The sequence below is a fragment of the Opisthocomus hoazin genome, chromosome 1 (genome assembly GCF_030867145.1).
Source record: "Opisthocomus hoazin isolate bOpiHoa1 chromosome 1, bOpiHoa1.hap1, whole genome shotgun sequence".
Taxonomy (NCBI): domain Eukaryota; kingdom Metazoa; phylum Chordata; class Aves; order Opisthocomiformes; family Opisthocomidae; genus Opisthocomus; species Opisthocomus hoazin.
The window spans coordinates 117,802,579-117,819,853 of record NC_134414.1 but is presented as its reverse complement, the minus strand read 5'-3'; the positions used below and the strand labels follow the sequence as shown (position 1 = coordinate 117,819,853).

At 37.8% G+C, this 17,275-nt stretch overlaps 1 protein-coding gene across 15 annotated transcripts in view; it reads right to left on the bottom strand.

Annotated features, from left to right (window-relative positions):
• ROBO2 (roundabout guidance receptor 2) overlaps positions 1–17,275 on the bottom strand; it is a 1,133,103-nt gene that overhangs the window by 24,684 nt on the left and 1,091,144 nt on the right. For all 15 annotated transcript variants that reach the window (XM_075433863.1, XM_075433885.1, XM_075433921.1 and 12 more), the window contains 3 exons: positions 14,595–14,751; positions 8,457–8,717; positions 5,024–5,241 (listed from right to left, as the gene is read on the bottom strand). In XM_075433863.1, coding sequence (XP_075289978.1) covers positions 5,024–5,241; positions 8,457–8,717; positions 14,595–14,751 — 636 coding nt within the window. The remainder of the gene's footprint in view (positions 1–5,023; positions 5,242–8,456; positions 8,718–14,594; positions 14,752–17,275) is intronic.

Below are 17,275 nucleotides of genomic sequence, written 5' to 3'. Positions count from 1 at the left end.
AACAGGGCTCGGCTCCTTAGGTTTACGAAGTACAGATGAAATCCTTGGGGACTGATGCTACTTCAGCTGAAATCAGTTACAGAATTCCTTTAGCCTTTGTACAGGAGAAAGACATTATCCTCTTTTGGATATATCTGACTACTGTCGTGACTGCAAAAAAAGAATGCCTTCTGATTTTGGTGGAAGTGATGGAACAAAAGGGGCAATAGTCCTTGTACCACTAAAATAAGACAGAATAACAGAAGGTGCTGAATGCAGAATATAAATGTGATCACACTTCAAAAATCAGACCTGGTCTTCTACTTTACTTTAAAATTCACCACAAGTACCCAAATATTTAAATGTATACACCTGAAACAAACCCTAATGTTTTAAACTTTTTGTTTTGGGGCAGGAAACACTAAATAAAAGGAGGTAAAAAAAGTATGCACATATTTGGCACTTCACAGGTCCAACCACAATTAATGCCCTTCATAAACATTCAATGAAAAATGAATTTATGTCACTTAGCCAAATTTATTTGTGTTTGCATTTTCAATCTTTCTAGATTTTTTGGTTTCCATATTGCTGAAAGGCACAAAAATTTTTCAAATTTATTCAAGCTGTTAGAAAAGAAATGCACATAGAACATTAAGTAGTTGCTCAAATGTTGCTGAGCAGTAAAATACTATGATAAAGTGGCATCTTGCTGTGTCTCTATTACTTCTTCAGCACTAAAATTAATTTATGATCAGTCATCAATTCATTTACATGTCATTTTATGCTAAATCCATCGTTGCTGATGAATGCATATCCCTAGATCCATTAAGCTAGAGTAAAGTCTGTGCTTTATAATATGACCCTGCTAATTGTTGCATTACCATTTTTATGAGATCGAAAAAGTAGCAGTTTCCTATTTTCTGAGCACATATTTAATCCATGAAACATATTCTTCCTATTAAATGCAATTTGTCTAACTGCTTATAAAATAGAATCTTTTGCAATAGGCATCCCTAAGCAAATCAATACAAATATTGAAGCCTGCCACGGTAAAATACAGCTCATGAAAATGATTTTGTGTAATTTTCAAGAATTATTCCATTTGTGCTTAGACACAATGAATGAACAACTTTTACCGTGTAGACAGTGATCAGTGATTGTTTTAATCAAGACCAAAACAAGCCAAATACGGGATTTTCATTCTTGCTGAGCTACACAGACTACAGAGATGTTTATAATTTCAGATCCATATAATTCTATTGAAAAAAAAAAATGTGATCCATTTGCAGTGGTACTGTTTACAAGAATATCTCTCTGCTTATATGAGTTTGCATCAGTTAGGCAGAAAAGGGCTTTTTCAGATTTCCATGCTAATTAATAGGTATATCTCTCCCCTCAGTCAAAATGCACCAGGACTGAAGAAGTAGCAGCTTCACTGGTGGTGCTGGGGGAGCAGAAGATAAGGAGAGGGCAAAGAAAACCCCCAAACCATAAAACTTGGGTCTGACAAAATCTAGTGCTGTTCCTAGTGGTTTCAGTGACAAGCAAACTAATTTCTTATACAGTCATCATATGCAATTAATTAAGTCTATTAAAGTGGAATAATATCACAGACTCTTTGTGATGATTTATGCCATAACTCTGCACAGCAATTCATTGTAAATGCAAACATTAAACAAAAGCAAAACGAAAAACCTATTTCAATGTGTCTCTGAAAGAAAAAAATAACCATAAATAATTGTGAATTACAAGTCAAGTGAGCACAAGTTTTACAGCTGCTTTTCAGCTTTCTTCTTCTTTTTTTTTTTTTTTTTTTTTAATCACAATTCGGTACCCTAACCATGCTGGGAATGAAGCAAAAATTTGGTTTTAATTTTATATTCCATCCCACAAACATTCAAATCTAAACGTTTCTCCTTGAGTTTTCTTTGCAATATCTGAAAATGTGAAGATACAGTTATTGTGCACATCTCCTTTCTTTTTACTTTATTATACATTTCAACATTATGTCTCTGCCACCCGCAAGGAGAAAAGAAAGTTTAATAGCGCAGATGAAATCCTTGTCTGAATCTTCAGTTAGCTGTAACTAAAACTCAAGGGCCTGGAAGACAATCTGACTTTTAAAGACTTTAAAGGAGCAACACTGTGGTTTCAGAGGAATTTAGCAGTTTGAGCTTGGCTCACACAGCACCGGTGTTTCCCCTCAGAGAATCCCACATTTGGCATTGGATGAAAACCTCAGTCTCAGCTCAGCCATGAAGAGCAAAGTACCACTTCACTCCAGGAGTGGGTATCTTCGAGCCATGGCTGAGGTGTGCTAGCAGTGCAGGGTGAGGAAACTCGCCCTGCTCACTGTACAACAGCTCTGTTTGGAGGAAGTCCGGACCAAGAGATGTCAATTTAGATTTCTCACAAACACTGAACTCACAGGGTGCACTTCAAAATGAACAGAAATGTTGCTTCATCTGGGTCAACTGTTCTCATTTGCCTCCATTTTCTAATATAATTTTTAAAGAAGTGAAAACATGGTATATAAATTCCCAGGAAATTGCTGGTTTAAGTCACCAAAATCCCCATGAAAACAAGTAGCTCACATATTCTCAGTGCAAGAAAGAACAATTTTGCTGTTCTACAGCATTTTAAAAGCAATCAAAATAAAGAATGAGTAACAGCTCAGAAAAAATGAATGCAATTTGTTATATACCCTCCTTAACACCAGTAAATGCAGCCTGGAAGAGTTAACAAATACAGACACACAGAAATTAAAATCCTCTTTTGCAATAATTCTCCCAAGTGCAATAAGCAATTTCCTTCCACCCCTAGAACAAAACAAGACCATAACAAGCCCTCAGAAAATCGAGGGTTTACCCATATAATAACTGAGGAAAACTGAAAGAGTTTTCTTATGCGGGGAGACTGGCATTTTACAGACCATTTAGACTAACACTCTGGCTGTATTCTTGTAGGCTATCATTCCATAATTGTTTGAAGTCAATCTAAGTGTTGGCTATACGCTACAGGGGCAGTCTGTCATTTTGCTTCCCATCCAGCTGCACGCTTCCTTTCCTCAGCACTGGCAAACACCTTGCCATGTGGTGAACCAGATCAAGGAACAGATCCAGTTAGTAATTAAACAAGAAAAAGCAAAAGAATAATCTTAATTTTCGACTCAATGAGGCCACATCACAAAGGTGGTGGAAAAGAGTGGAAGTGCATATAGATCACATTAAGTACACTCCCACTCTACATTACTAGATTTTGTCCAATTTCTTCCAAAAAAATACACCAGGAAGTTTTTAACATTCCAGTAATTAAAAATTTGACGTTCCAATAATTAAACAAGATTTATAACTATTAGAACAAGCTTGAATGTTATTCATAAAATGATAAATTGTAAAAGGCACAGAAGTCTACAAATTGGAGCAGAAATGCAGATATTCTTACTTTGCACTAGGTAGGGTAGTCCTAAATCTTAGGTGAAAATGCAAATGTGAAAAACATTCATTTTCTGATTTACAGATGTATCAACATTGACATATTAATATATAGCAAAAGGAAAACATACAGCCACCTGAGGGTTTTTTTATTTATTTCTGTATTACCAGTGTGAAACCCTTACTGCATGTCTAATGGAAAGGCTTCTGAGCCATTAGTGAGACATGCAGAAATATGCAGAATTATAGCCTGAAGGAGATTACACTAGAAATTCAAGCAAAGTGACTTAACATACTCATGTGCTAATAAGTTAACCTTCTCAATTCAGGGATTTAAACTTTAACTCTATGGCCTTCAGTTGGATCTGGATTTCAAATCGCAGCAAGAGAAATACAAGTCTTAAATCTTAATTAGATTGGCAAGCACTCTGGTCCTAGGGTGAAGGAAAACCTGGAAAGTGGAATTAAGCTACATGCTATTTAATTCAACATGAGAAAAGGAAGAAAATTATAGGTATTGATGCTCCATCACTGTCATATCCCTGCAGTATTTTCAGAATAGCTTTGTTCAAGTAAGGGTGCAAAATCCTTGGAATTTCAAAGGTCCAGAACAATGGGACAAATTTCAGCAGCAGTAGGGTAGTAAGTTGTACCCAGCAAGTCTCTTTTAAAGTACACCTGACAATCAGTGTTCTTCCGCAGAGATAAAGACTGAAGAAGAACCCAGTAGCTTTTACGAACTATGGACACTATGTACATTTGGGTGTCAAATAAAGCTGTATGTTATGGATACAGTGTCATATAGAGGCCCAAGTTTAACCTAAAGGGAAATATGGTGGTGCCTACAAGATGTTCATTACGTCCATATAAAATCTGTATTTTTCAAAAAGTGCCTTTCACTGCCTACGTTTCATCAACAGCAATTTCATTCATTCAGATTCTGTGCATTAGTTCAGCATGCCTTTCTAGGTCCCCTTTGATGATCCCCGTTGTAACTTTCCAAGGCATGAAAAGGGCAAGAAGCAGTGAAGGAACGAGTGTCAGAATAATTAAATGTCTTCACTAAAAACGAACAATTACTAAATTCAGCCATACAAAGTAGGTTCAAAATACACATTTTTCTACATAAATATTCTATTTACTCTACAAATACATGTTGTGCTGATCTAACTACACTTATTCTGCAGTCTTTTAACTTCCCTGTGTTCATGTGTGAAAGCATTTACCCAGCAAAATATCTAAAAGTGCTTTAAGATAACGTTTATATGCTACTCCTGATTTATGAAATATATATTCCTAAGCTGAGGTCTACCCCTCCTTTTTATGTAACTGGCTTTTTTCTCCAGTAGAGTGAACTTTTCATGAAAGCTAAGATATAATTGAGTTTTCTTTCAAGTCTTTAAAGCTTTTTAAAATTCATGAATTTTCTTATCATTTTGCAGCAAAGCAAAGTATTTTCAAATCCTTCTTTAACTTTAGTGTTTAATATTAACACATTTTAAATATTACAGAAATAGAGTGGAATAAATTTTCACTTAGAAAATGTTTGACTGATGATGTGTTTTACTGTTAGGAACAAGTTGGTGTCACTGTTAACTATGTTTGGTTACCTGTCACAGAGCTGTCTAGATTGTCCATACTGGAGCCTGGAGTATGCTCTAGAACTCTTAGCGGCCTACTGATCTCTACAGTTTCTTCTTCAATATCATCCTCGTCATCATCATCATCATCTGGAACATCTGTTTCCAAATCTGAAATAAGGTTTCCAGATACATATCCTAGGGGTGGAACTGGAGCCTGAGGCGGTTGTGTATTGCTTTGGATGTGCCTACACAAACAAACAGGAAAATGTCATCAGTATGGTTGAGACTTTGCACCCCATGGTCAAAAGAAGATAAGCCTTTCAGTAAGTCCTGAAGAAGATTTATAAAATGTGCTTGTTAGGTCAAACTCAAGAAAAGACAGTTCAGTTCACCTTAGCTTCTAATACCAGAGTACCTGTGCACTTTCCAGTCTTAAATATACTTCCTCCCCTGTAAAATGGGGAAGGGCAAGATTGTCGTTTTACAGATGAGGAACAATGTACACAGAAGCTACATAAATCTGGTAGGAATTCCACAGAAAAGCACAATTCTGAATCCCAGCCTAGCATATAAGCATCTCGTCCATTATTCCACCTTGCAAACCACACCTTGAGCCAAAATTAAATTTTACCCCTTCTGCTTAAACAGATTCAGTGCCCTTAAGCAGAACTCACCCTAAAGAGTAGGAAATGGTTAGTAGGACAGAAGAAATGTTCAAGTTCAATGAACTCGTTATAAGTGATGCCTTTTTATTTTGCTTTATTCCAAGTAGTTTAATGGTTTTAATTGCAGCAGTATTAGGGTATGCATGTGTGAAATTACTGCGTGCAGCAATCGCAGTTAAAAAAGAAAAACAAAGATAAAAACCACCCACAGGATAGCTAAATGGCCAAAGACAAGCACGGGACTTGGAGTTTCATTTGCTTGGTCTCTGAGAGGCTAGTGAGGAAAAGAACAACCATTAGCTTTCAATGCAGCATTCTCCACAGCACTACAGGTACATAGCAAGCTGTGTCAGGGGACCCAGGCATGACTAGACTTGGCATAAAAGCATGTGTCATGCTTGAAATTGCTAACTTAGGCATGTGTGAATCCTTGGGTGGCTGTTCATGAGGTGCCGTGACCTGATTTGTATTGACAGTGCTCTGGACGGGATCCAGGATTCTGGTGGTCTCTTACTTGGACATCAGTATAACAGAAAAAATTACAACTGTCACCTGTTTGATTTCTTAGCTTTAATATGTTTACAATGAAAACTTTGTGCTGTGTTATTGCCTACACTTGATAAGTGCAGTAATTTTCTATTCAAAGACCTTTTTCTTTTCTATAATGTAAATCTCTCGGATCCGAGAATGGCATGGTAAATGTAATGTACCACTGGAATCTCTCTCCATCTTGGCGAAGGTCTTAAATTATTGCTCATTCTGAAGCTTATTTGCAGAACAAATGCTTCCCTTCTGATATACAACCCCCTTCTGACTAGTGGTTCTTCAATACTTTTCTGTCTGGACACCAGCTTCTTAGCTATGCAGTGTTCAAAACACTGTGCTAAAGGGCACTACCATCTAACTAACCCTCAATAAACAGTGTGATTAGCTCCCAATCAAGCAAAATACTTAAGTATATGCTTAATGTTAAGCATGTGATAGAACAATTGAAGTAAATTTCTCATGTACTTGTAGTTAAGCATATACTTAAGTGATTTGCTGGATCAAGGCCATAATGATTATGTACTTTTCCAGTAATGTCTAACGTGCTCTTTCTTAAATTTGTAGTTGTCTGGTGTCTATATTTCTCTTCTATTACTCCTGCAGTAACCTATCTGACAGGTCTCGTCGTCTTGTTTTTTTTCCCCGCCCGCCCTACACTGGATAGGCTGATTTTGTGAGACAGTTAAGACAATGGAGGACTTTCCACTAACTTTGAGCAGCATTTTCTGAACAGCATAATATGTACCCAGCATTAAACAATTCCATGTCACAACTACAGCAAAAATAATTTGTATTTGCAACCTTCAATATTTACCCTAATACCTGCTATAAGATCCTAGTACGAAAATACAGTTTAACTCCACCATATTTTTTTTAGTTTCATGCTCAATTACTGTGACCTTACACAAGAGCGACGTTAAAATCTGTATATTCCTAAGCACATTATGGAAGTTCAGAATCAATTTTCATTTTTCCAGAGAGGGAGTAAGACCTTTCCTCTCAGCTGCAGGAGGCTTTGCTACAGAGTTCTACTACGTTATTCACTCCCAGACTGGGACCCACAGTTTGTAGGGCGTAGAAAGGGTAACAGCTGCAAAATGCAGCAGCGACTGACTGCGCAGACAGGGTAAGCATCTGTGCGCTGGCTCAGAAGTCAGCTACCTTCAATAGGCCAGGTCTAGCTGCTGCCTGGGATTTGGGTCTGTCCCACAGGCAGGCCGGGGTCTGCGCTTGGCAGCGTGGCACTGCAGCGGGACCAAAGTACCCTGTCGACTGAGTGCAGATTGCAGACAAGCCTCGGGGCTTCGGCGGTGTCCAGGGAAAACAGCTGGCTTTGATTTGGCACCGCCTGCCTACCTGCCTGATCTATTTATGGTAGCTCAGGCTGAATAACTTTGTGGCTTTATTCACCAGCGGAGGAAGGCTGCTCCTCGGCTGGCAGCTCGCCATTCAGTAACTAGCTCTGCTCCTCTCCTCCGAGATTCGCGGGCTTTGTCTGGGTAGAAAAGTTGTAAAAGGACAACTGCTGCTTGGGGAACATCCAGAAAGCAACTGACCTTCACCATGTCCCCAGTCTGGTGCAGCTGACAAGTTCTTTTTCTGTCCCTGAAGAGATTGCTTCTGTTTGTTTTGCAGGGGAAATGTTACTGTGGTATTTGCTTGCTCTTCCTTTAAATAGGCATAAAGCACACTAAAACGCTGGATCCATTTTGTAAATTCTAATAACTTCCTTCCTGCTCTTTCTGGGTTTTTCCCTATGAATCTGAATTTTTCATGGTATTTCAAGCTACAGTCAGAGCTGCAAATGTTTCATTCTCAGTGACACAGAGTAAAAGCTGCTACATTGCTATTTCAGGTGACTAGCATTATTTTTAATCAGGAGTTTAGAACCTCAATATTTTTGAAAATCATAAAAATTCTTATCTTTTGCTAGCCTGAAAAGAGAGTACTCTGAACTGTATAAAAGCTCTCTGTAGGTGGGTGTTAGCCACTTAGCTGAATATATACAAAACTCCAGAGGAATATTATTTAGATTTAGCATATTAACAAATGCTATGGTTTAAACAGCACCTACTAATGTTCAAGGCTTTCACGCTGTAGAAAAGGTTTTTCTATTTCTTCTTCCACTTTACTGCTTTGTAAACCTTACTGAAATGTTGTTGAACACAGTCGATATTTATGTCATCAAGGAATAAATTATTACTATGCTTTCATTTCCCAGACCGTTGGTGCCCCCTTCAAACATTTACCATGTCTGCTTTGCTATATCAAACTGGTAAGCCCTAGTTAATTCATCAAGGTGGGCTTGAAGCATTGGCTGCATCTCCTCTCGTGGAGAAGGCGTGAGGGTTGCAGTTGACTGTTGCCCAAAGGAGATCGCAGGCGATGAAGCTACTCCTCGGACAGGAGGTGTGGGAACACGATCATCGTCTTCTTCAAGCTCGTCCTCCATGCCCTGATGTAGGTAGGTCTGAACTGGCAAAGGCGGGCACCAACCATCACTGTCATATCTAAAATAAAAACCAATTAAACTTAGTACATATCAACTCTCATTTCTGATGTGCAGTAGAGGATTTCTGCTACAGTTTGAACCCTTGCACACAGTGGGAGCTTTGAAAACCGGGTCAGAATTAAATTCTCCTACTGAGTCTGTTTAATTTTTCCCACAACTGCTAAACAACTTGAACCAGATGTGCAACAAAAAATTTACCGATCCATTATCAGATTTGTTAATGGTGATTAGATAGTGTTACGCCACAATCAACAACAGAAACAACTAACTCACTGCCTGGATCATTAACCTAGAAGAACACGTTGAAGATTGACCTAGACATAAAAACAACAGCATTCTCGAAAGGCAGAGTAGGCTTTATGTGGATGCACTTATGCAATTCCTTACCCACATCCTCCTCTTTATTTGTCTATAAATTTACTGTTTGTTTTTATTTTGTAGCTTAAATAAAAAGCTACATTTTCCACACAAATTCTGGTCTTACCACACTGCATATAGGTTATCTACTGTGATACGTAATACATTCGTGTCGCAGCAGCACTGACTCTAAGCATACGCTATGTCACAGCGCCAGCTGATAAGATACACCAGCACACATGTTGACAGCTCTGCCAGCACCCCATCTCCTAACCAATCTTTTCTGGGACTTAGCTAGGCAGTGCTAAATTTCTGAACACTTTTAACACACCTGCCCAAAGTAAGTTAAAACATTAACAACTACCAATATTCTTCACTATCAAATTCTTCTCTCTTCACGTATGAGAGATGTTCTGATAGGTTTTTGTGGTTCACTTTTTAGTTTTATACCAAAGGCGTAAGAGGAGACGCTACATCTGACCAGGGCTAGAAACAGAAGCATTATATTCTACTACCACTTCTTATGTACGCTGTGCCGGCAATTCAATCTTTTTCCGTCTCTGTCGTCATCGCAGGACCTTTCAATTCGGTGGTGTATTACAGTATCATCCCAGGACCCTGTCCTTTAGAGACACCAGCACCACCCAGGACACGAGGGCTCTAATGGCTGTGGTCATTCCCCGTGTATTATCTCCCCAGAGTAATTACCTAATCTGAACACTCTGCTGATGATCATACCACTCAAAATGCAACACTGTCTACTCTTCCCATCTTCAAAATATCCAGTCAGTCTGCAGTCCCCCGAGCATCTGGCACATTTCTTCTGAACTCTAGTGTATTCCAAAATACCTCAGGACAGACAGTTCTTTTCAAAAAGCGATCACGCAACCAAAAACTCTCACAGCTCCTTCACTGTCAAACCATCTCTCACACTCTAACAGCGATTCCCCAAGCATCATCTAAATAATTTTATCTTGTTTCCACCTTCAAGGGCTGCTGACAAGGTACACCTCTTCTTTATGCAATGCAGGCAGGCAGTGCATTGCATTATACAGTTAATTTCTCAAATCAGTTTAAAAATACTCCTTTAAGGCTCCTGATTTGGAAGGAAGGAATTATCCATTTCCCAGAGAAAAAGTAGTCACTGCCAACTTCCTCAAGTGTGAAGCTGGGTTAGTAAAGGGCTGAGAACACAGACAGAATAGTTTCAAGACCTGTATTATGAACAGAACACTTACTTTAAGCAAGACCCAAAGATTTCTAAAATTCGCTAAACTCCTTTTCCTTATTCAAAGGCCTGTAGTCTGTATTTAGAAGAACAGATTCAGGACAGCTAAAACAACCTGACTTACTCATCCAAAAGTCTGTCGAAGACATATCTTGTAAATAAGGCCAGTATCACTTTAAATCTATTTCTAGATATAACCATATATAGACACACAAATGTACATTCATGTACAGAGGTGCAAATAAATGCTGCGTCTTAACACTTGGCATTTAGGAGCTTTTGAGTGAATGATAATTACCATTTTCATAAGACAGAGATTTAAGAAAATGTTATATGATACATATTCAATTCCTTAGGAGATAATTAAGATATGACGAGCTCTAATTTGTCTTTCCTTGCAATATTCACTCACGACATTGCCACCCAAGGGTGAAGGGACCATCCTAACTCATGCTGTTAAAAATGTACATGCAACAGCTCTGTCACTTACTTCTACTCTCTAAATCTCATGCTTTGGTATAATGGCTTCTTCTTTAAAAGGGACAGGGCAGAAAGATACTCCTTAGCGACTTCTCAGTAATGCATAATGAGCTTTGGATGTGCTTGCCTTTTGACCTTACTTGCTGCAAACCCCCAAATGTTCAGCTTGATAGTAAAAAGATTTCTTAATAAAAAGATTTCTTAGTAAAAAGATTCTGCACAAGTACCACATCTTTAGCTACATTTTGTTTGAAATGGAAAGAAGTCTAAGAATGAAGTTCAGGACATTGAAATTCGAGATTTCAGACACAAGAACCTTTGTCTTCAGAATGTAAGATGTCTGAAATGCCACCAGTTCTAACCTGCATTTTACAAAAAAAAAAACCAAAAAACCAAACTTGAAAGAAAAGGCTAACAAAACTAACAGACTACATAGTAACTACACTACACATAAATGACACAGTTATTGAAAATACTGGAACCAGCATAGTGAATTTTAATCAAATCCATGTTCTTTTTGTTTTTCTGAGTACATGCAACTTGGTGAAAATGTATGCAACCTGTATCAAGTACCTATTAAAATCTAAGCACCTTAACTTCACTAGGGACCTTTGATTGTAATTTTGTGATAATTAAATCCCTAAATAAGTTTTGGTTAACAAACATGAGTCTCAATTTTTATTGCATTCTCAGAACTTTTATTCTACAGTAATCTTTTCCTATTAAAAAGATTGGTTCACTACATTGATAGATCTTTTTCTTCAAAATAAAAAACAGAGGTGATGGATAAGGGACACATTCTACAACAATTCCGTTTCATTAGACACATTGTTGCAACAAAGAAAGCTTCCCTCTAGAGGCCTTGCAAGAAAGGATTTTTTGATGTAAAAGGTATTATATTCTTTACTTTTTCTAAAGACAGAAAATGACTATCAAATATATTGACAGCCAGTGGCTAATATCCCATTTTAAGGTGTAATCAATAGAAAGAAATAAAAATAACCAATGATAACAATATGAAGACTGCCTTTACCGTGGTTGACTCAAGATCATGTATATTATTGGTGAAAAAATATGAGCAGATGATAATGAATAAGTAATAAGCGTTTCCTTACTGTCAAGTTTATTAGATAAAACCAAGCAGAAGCATCTTCTCTGAAAAGGGTAGGAAAGAGAACATGCTGCTTGGGAGCTACTACAAGAAAATAGAAACTTCAAAGACTGCTGTATATACAAGAGAAAATTATGGAAGGTAACAAGGAACGAGCACAGAGTTTGCAGAAAATCACAAAAAAGGGGAATCTTTCACAAGAGAGTTTGCTAAGGAAATAACTGTATAATCAGATTTTCTGCACAGGTTAAATAGGAATTTAAGACAGCCCAAAAGCTGCCATATTAAATAAAATGGCTGCTTGGATTAACTTGTTCACCTTTCCTTACGTGTGTTGCAGTTCATGGAAAAACGGAGGTGCATGCAAACCTCCTTTCTTCTGCGGAGAAGATGGTAGAGAGAACTAAGAGTGTATTTTTTTCTTTCTTACCTATATTAGGTGACTTTTTTTCACTTGCTAATATTGTGGATTTTCTTTTACAATCTATAAGCCAATAGACCACTAGTCTTAATTTCTAAAAGCAAAATAAGGTGTCAGAGTTGTTTAGTTTATTTGGGATAATCATGCCAATGAAACTCACACTTGAATTCAAGAGTTATAGGAAGACACGCACAGAAAAATAAGTGTTTAGATGTCAGCTTCCTTGTTTTATTGCTCTAAATGTTCACCTTTCATATCACATTTTGAGAATTGTATTACAGCCTTTAGTTTTTCTGCCTGGAAGTTCATTTTTCAATCATAATTCACAATATAATTACGTCTGCATTATAAAAGACATTGCAGTTGTCATACATAGTATACATCAAAGCAAATAAAGAAAAACAAAACAGTTTAATAAATTTGTTTGCTTTTTTTTTCACCCAATATGTCAATATTAAAGGCAACTTAAGGAATGCAGTCTGAGATTCATTCAATTTTAGCATGTTGAAAACCAAGGAAACAAGACCAGCCCCTGAATTCAGAACCACCATTAATATTGGACACATCTTCATGAAGTATGGTCATTGTAGATCCATCGGGTTCAGTGAAGCTGATTGCAAATTACTGTAGCTCAAGACTGACACTGTAAATCTAATCTTCAAATTTTTTTTGTGTTTTGTGAAACGCACATTAGAATGTCTTGTTACAACCACTATTTAAGAGATACTACAAAATCAGAGAAAGGTAATTCAAAAGGTAATCAGAGGAAAAGTTGACTCTGAAATGCTGGAAACCTGGAAGGCTGGTGACACCTTTTCCTTAAATAACCAGTGTTGTCTTGGTGACCAACTTCATTCCTTCCAGCTAAGTAACAGATACTTTATGCGACTGAGGAGTCAATCCCTGTGTCACAAGGGATTTCTCTAGAAGGTATTTCCATTTACCTTTCACACAATTTCATTGTCCTGAACGAAAATCCAAGTTGTATGCCTTCTGCAGCGTAATTCTTTTAGTGAAATGGCTGCACATGTGTTTTAAGGATATGAATTGATATTATATGGAGAAATCAACTTAAATTTATTTTAGCTTTTTATAACAGAATACAGAACATAATGATTATATGCACTTTTTGTCTTGAAATTTAAACAACAATTACAATCAGTAAGGTTATTCATTTTCCCTTGCATTTGCTTTGAAATTCTAACTCTAATACAGCCTGAATGGACCTTCATTGTAAAAGGAACTCCACTGACTTACACAGTTGATTATTATTCATTTTAATAGTTGAAGGACTTGGTATAAACTAAAACATTAATACTTCATTCTTCTAATTTTCATTATAAAAGTAGTGATGGTCAACTTATGCTTGCAAAAGAGATAACACTTGAAATATTTTTATTCAGTAAAGCTATTACAATTATTTTTAAAACATATGTTTCATCCTTAGGGAATATAGATTAATCCATGTATTTATACAGGCAGAAATTTGTCCCTGACAGAACAATGATTCTCAAAGTCTCCAACAGAACTGACCACAGTAAACTATTTTTCTGTATACTCTGATTTTCCTCCAGAGTTTGATAACCTGGTATTTCATATAATATCACTTTATAAAAAGCATTCCATAATAGTTCTCTGCACAGGAAATATCTATTTTCTTTCTTTTAGTGTTTCTGTGTGATTTTGTGTCCTTGAGAACTATCCAAAAAGAAGTGTAAGGTTCCAGAAACTCAGGAGTTGTTTAAATAATAAAAAAAGGCCTATAAATAGCATGCCTTCCTTAACTGTGAATTTTCTTCTAAAAGCCGATGAGATTATTATCCAATGGTTCATCTTCTAAAATTAATCCAGTTTAGTGTAGTTTGTTTTGTTCTGCTGGCTCTAATACTTTTAAACATCAAACTAGCGAAAAGATACAAGCAGCCAGATTATGTCATCCTTACTCACTCTGAGTCTTGTCATCTGCAAGCAGTCCCAAAAGAATTCATTTAAGCCACCTATGAAGCAGGATACTTCTCAGCATGAGTAAGCAGAGAAGACCTACATGATGATGAAGCAAGGTCACTGTTATTTCCATCCTCAGTCATGATCAGGAGAAGATGTGCAAACATTCCTCCTCCATAGCCTTGAATAAGTCTATAGGACAAGGTGCTCTCTCTTGTTTTCTTTTTAAACAAAACTGAATAATATTGTCACTTAGCAAAATTTAAAAAAAGAAAAAAACCCTCATCTATGCAAACCACAGGTTTTGCTTCAAAAGAAAAGGAAAAAAAATTACCCTGCTTCTTGCTGATCCACCCCGTAGTGCTCCAGCTCTGTGCCTGGAAGTGGCTGCACGGGAGGGGGTGGGAGAGGAACACTGGCCCAGTTTGAACCATTATTTTTCTGGGGCTTGGCAGTATTTTTGTTTTTCTTCTTTTTCCCTCCTTTGCCACCTGCAAATCCAAAAAGAAAAATAAAATGTTAGTGATATAATGTGGGAAAAAAAGCTAGCTATTTACATTTCTTTGAAAGAATTCTGATTCCAGATGGCATACCCCAAAAAAGAATATGTATTTATAGCTCAGCAAAATCAGCATCAACGTGCTAATGCTGTTAGAAGGTTATAAATAATAATAGAATGGAATGGAAAAAATATTCTGAATAACTGATGAAAATCACTTCTTTTTGAAACTCCATACATTTGCCAAACCATAACAGCACCACAGTGGTGCACAACAAAGGAAAGTCGTGTTTTGTTGTATCAGAAATACATTTACTGATTTATTCATGTCTGCTTTGTAACTGCTTGAATTCACTGTTAGATAAAGATATAATAGACCGTAGCAAATTATTTCAAATGTCAGAATCCAATGTGCTTATCCAATGTGATCACATTTGGCATAATCTCTTTCTGTGGAAAACACAGAGGTTAAGGACACAATCTAAAAACATTGTCACTAGATTTCGTATCTTTCAGCCAGAATGACGCGTGTAAGTTGCCGAAGCAAAAAGAAACAAGGTTTTGCTTATAGGAATTATACTAAGTTCTATTTGTTAAAACATCAGGAAGTCTTCTGGAATGTTTTAGGACTGTCTGTTTCACAGGATTCAAATATCTTGTGCCGCTACAGAGAAGAGGTTCTGTTTCTGATGTACAACTCTAATGGAGGAGGTTAGTAGAAATGAGGTGAGCAACGCATTTTGCTTAAGCCCTCTTCTCTTTTCTTATCATCCTTGTACCACTTCTCCAGTTGAGACACTTCCATTTGTGGGAAAACGATCGTACTGAAAAAGTTCTTCTCCCACTTGTTTCCCTTCCTTTATTTTTGCCTTGATTCCTTTTTCTTGGCAGGGATTTGTTAAGAGGAAGAATGGCACAAGATTTCAAATCCTTTGACTGCTTGGAGACCCATCTATTTATTGGCGTTTTGTTGTGGCTTTCAAACTCTCTGGATTGTTGGGTGGAAAAATGGTTTGTCATGTGCTTTTTTCAGTGGGGTATCCAGCTGGCAGTCATTCATGTCTTGCCTGTTGCAGAAAGCACAGTCTAATTCATCTTACCCACTGATGTCTCTTGCTGATGAAATAAATAAGCCACAACTGACTTCTAAGGCACTGTGGCACGGTGTGCGCTGGCAGGCACCACCTCCTTTGCCATGGCCCTAGCTTTAGGCACAGAGACCCCCAGAAGGACGTGCAATTCTAGCAATAGAGACAAGCACTCGTCATGGGGCTTTTCACCTGAGGAGACAGTGGCTTTCTTTTGTTATCTCCAAATGTCAGCTGGACCAAAATAGGAATGAACAGAGAGGGAAGGAACAAAATGATTCTGTGATTCAGAAGGGGTCAAGACACCTCTTTACACCTTCTGTTGTGGCTGCTAGAGACAGCCAACAAGTTCAGTAAGGTTTCTAATCAGCCCGGCTGGCAACATGTTGCAAACAAGACTTTGCTTTCCACTACCCAATTCCAGACCACAGCTCTCCCTTTCTTGTCTTGGAGTATTACAGTAACTCCAGCCAAGCTCCTGTCATTCACCGTGTGTGAACTGAGCTGATATCCCATCTATTAGGATGCAAGGCAGACTCTTCCCTCCTTTTGTAGCCTGGCAGAGAGGGAGGCTTTCTTGAAAAAGGAAAGAATATTTTTATCAGCATAAAAGAAAACCCAGTGACGGTGGCAATGGAGGAACAAATACATGAAACGTCTGGAGGGAAAATGAAGCTTTCAGAGCACAGGTATGGTGGAAAGCAGAGTTAGAAATATGGTCACAGAACAGTACAAAGGAAGTACGTTAGTGGGATATGGTGGAATTTTTGAAAAGTCAGCAGGAGTAGGATCCAACAAGAGCTGTGGTGGGAGGTGCTGCTATGGGAGGAAAGCACATGCATGAGAGAGAGAGAAAGAGTGTGTGTGTTGCAGGGGCATTTAAACTAGGAGTACTCAGAGGAGAGAAGTGCAGAGAAGAACTTCAGCTTAGAGATTAGTTGAGGCGGAGAGGAAGATTTTGGAAGGGTAACATCTTGTTAATCTTAGAAGACTCATGGAATAGAGAATCATAGAATGGAGGCCAGATGTGTGGGGTGCTAGTATGGAGTCAATTGGATTTGGAGGGTTGTGGAGAGAAAGGTCAAGACAAGAGAGCTATAAGAAAGAGTGAAGCAGAGAGCTGAGGAACTGTTTGGATGAAGAAATAAAAGAAAGGAACTCCAAGGTCATTAATGGTAGGGAAAGCAGCCTACATGCTACAGTTGGGCAGGAAATTTCTCTCCTGTCCCCACGGGCAGAGGTACTCCACTGTCAGATTAGCGGAACAGATACATAATACGTAATGCCTGATGTGTGTTTGAAAACTGTTGCACAGAATCCTTGTCTCCCCATAACAATGATGCTTGATATTTCAATGTCTCCTCACACTGAAATTCAATTATATTGCTTAAATCTCTAGACGAATCAGGTCCTGGAAGAAGAATTTGC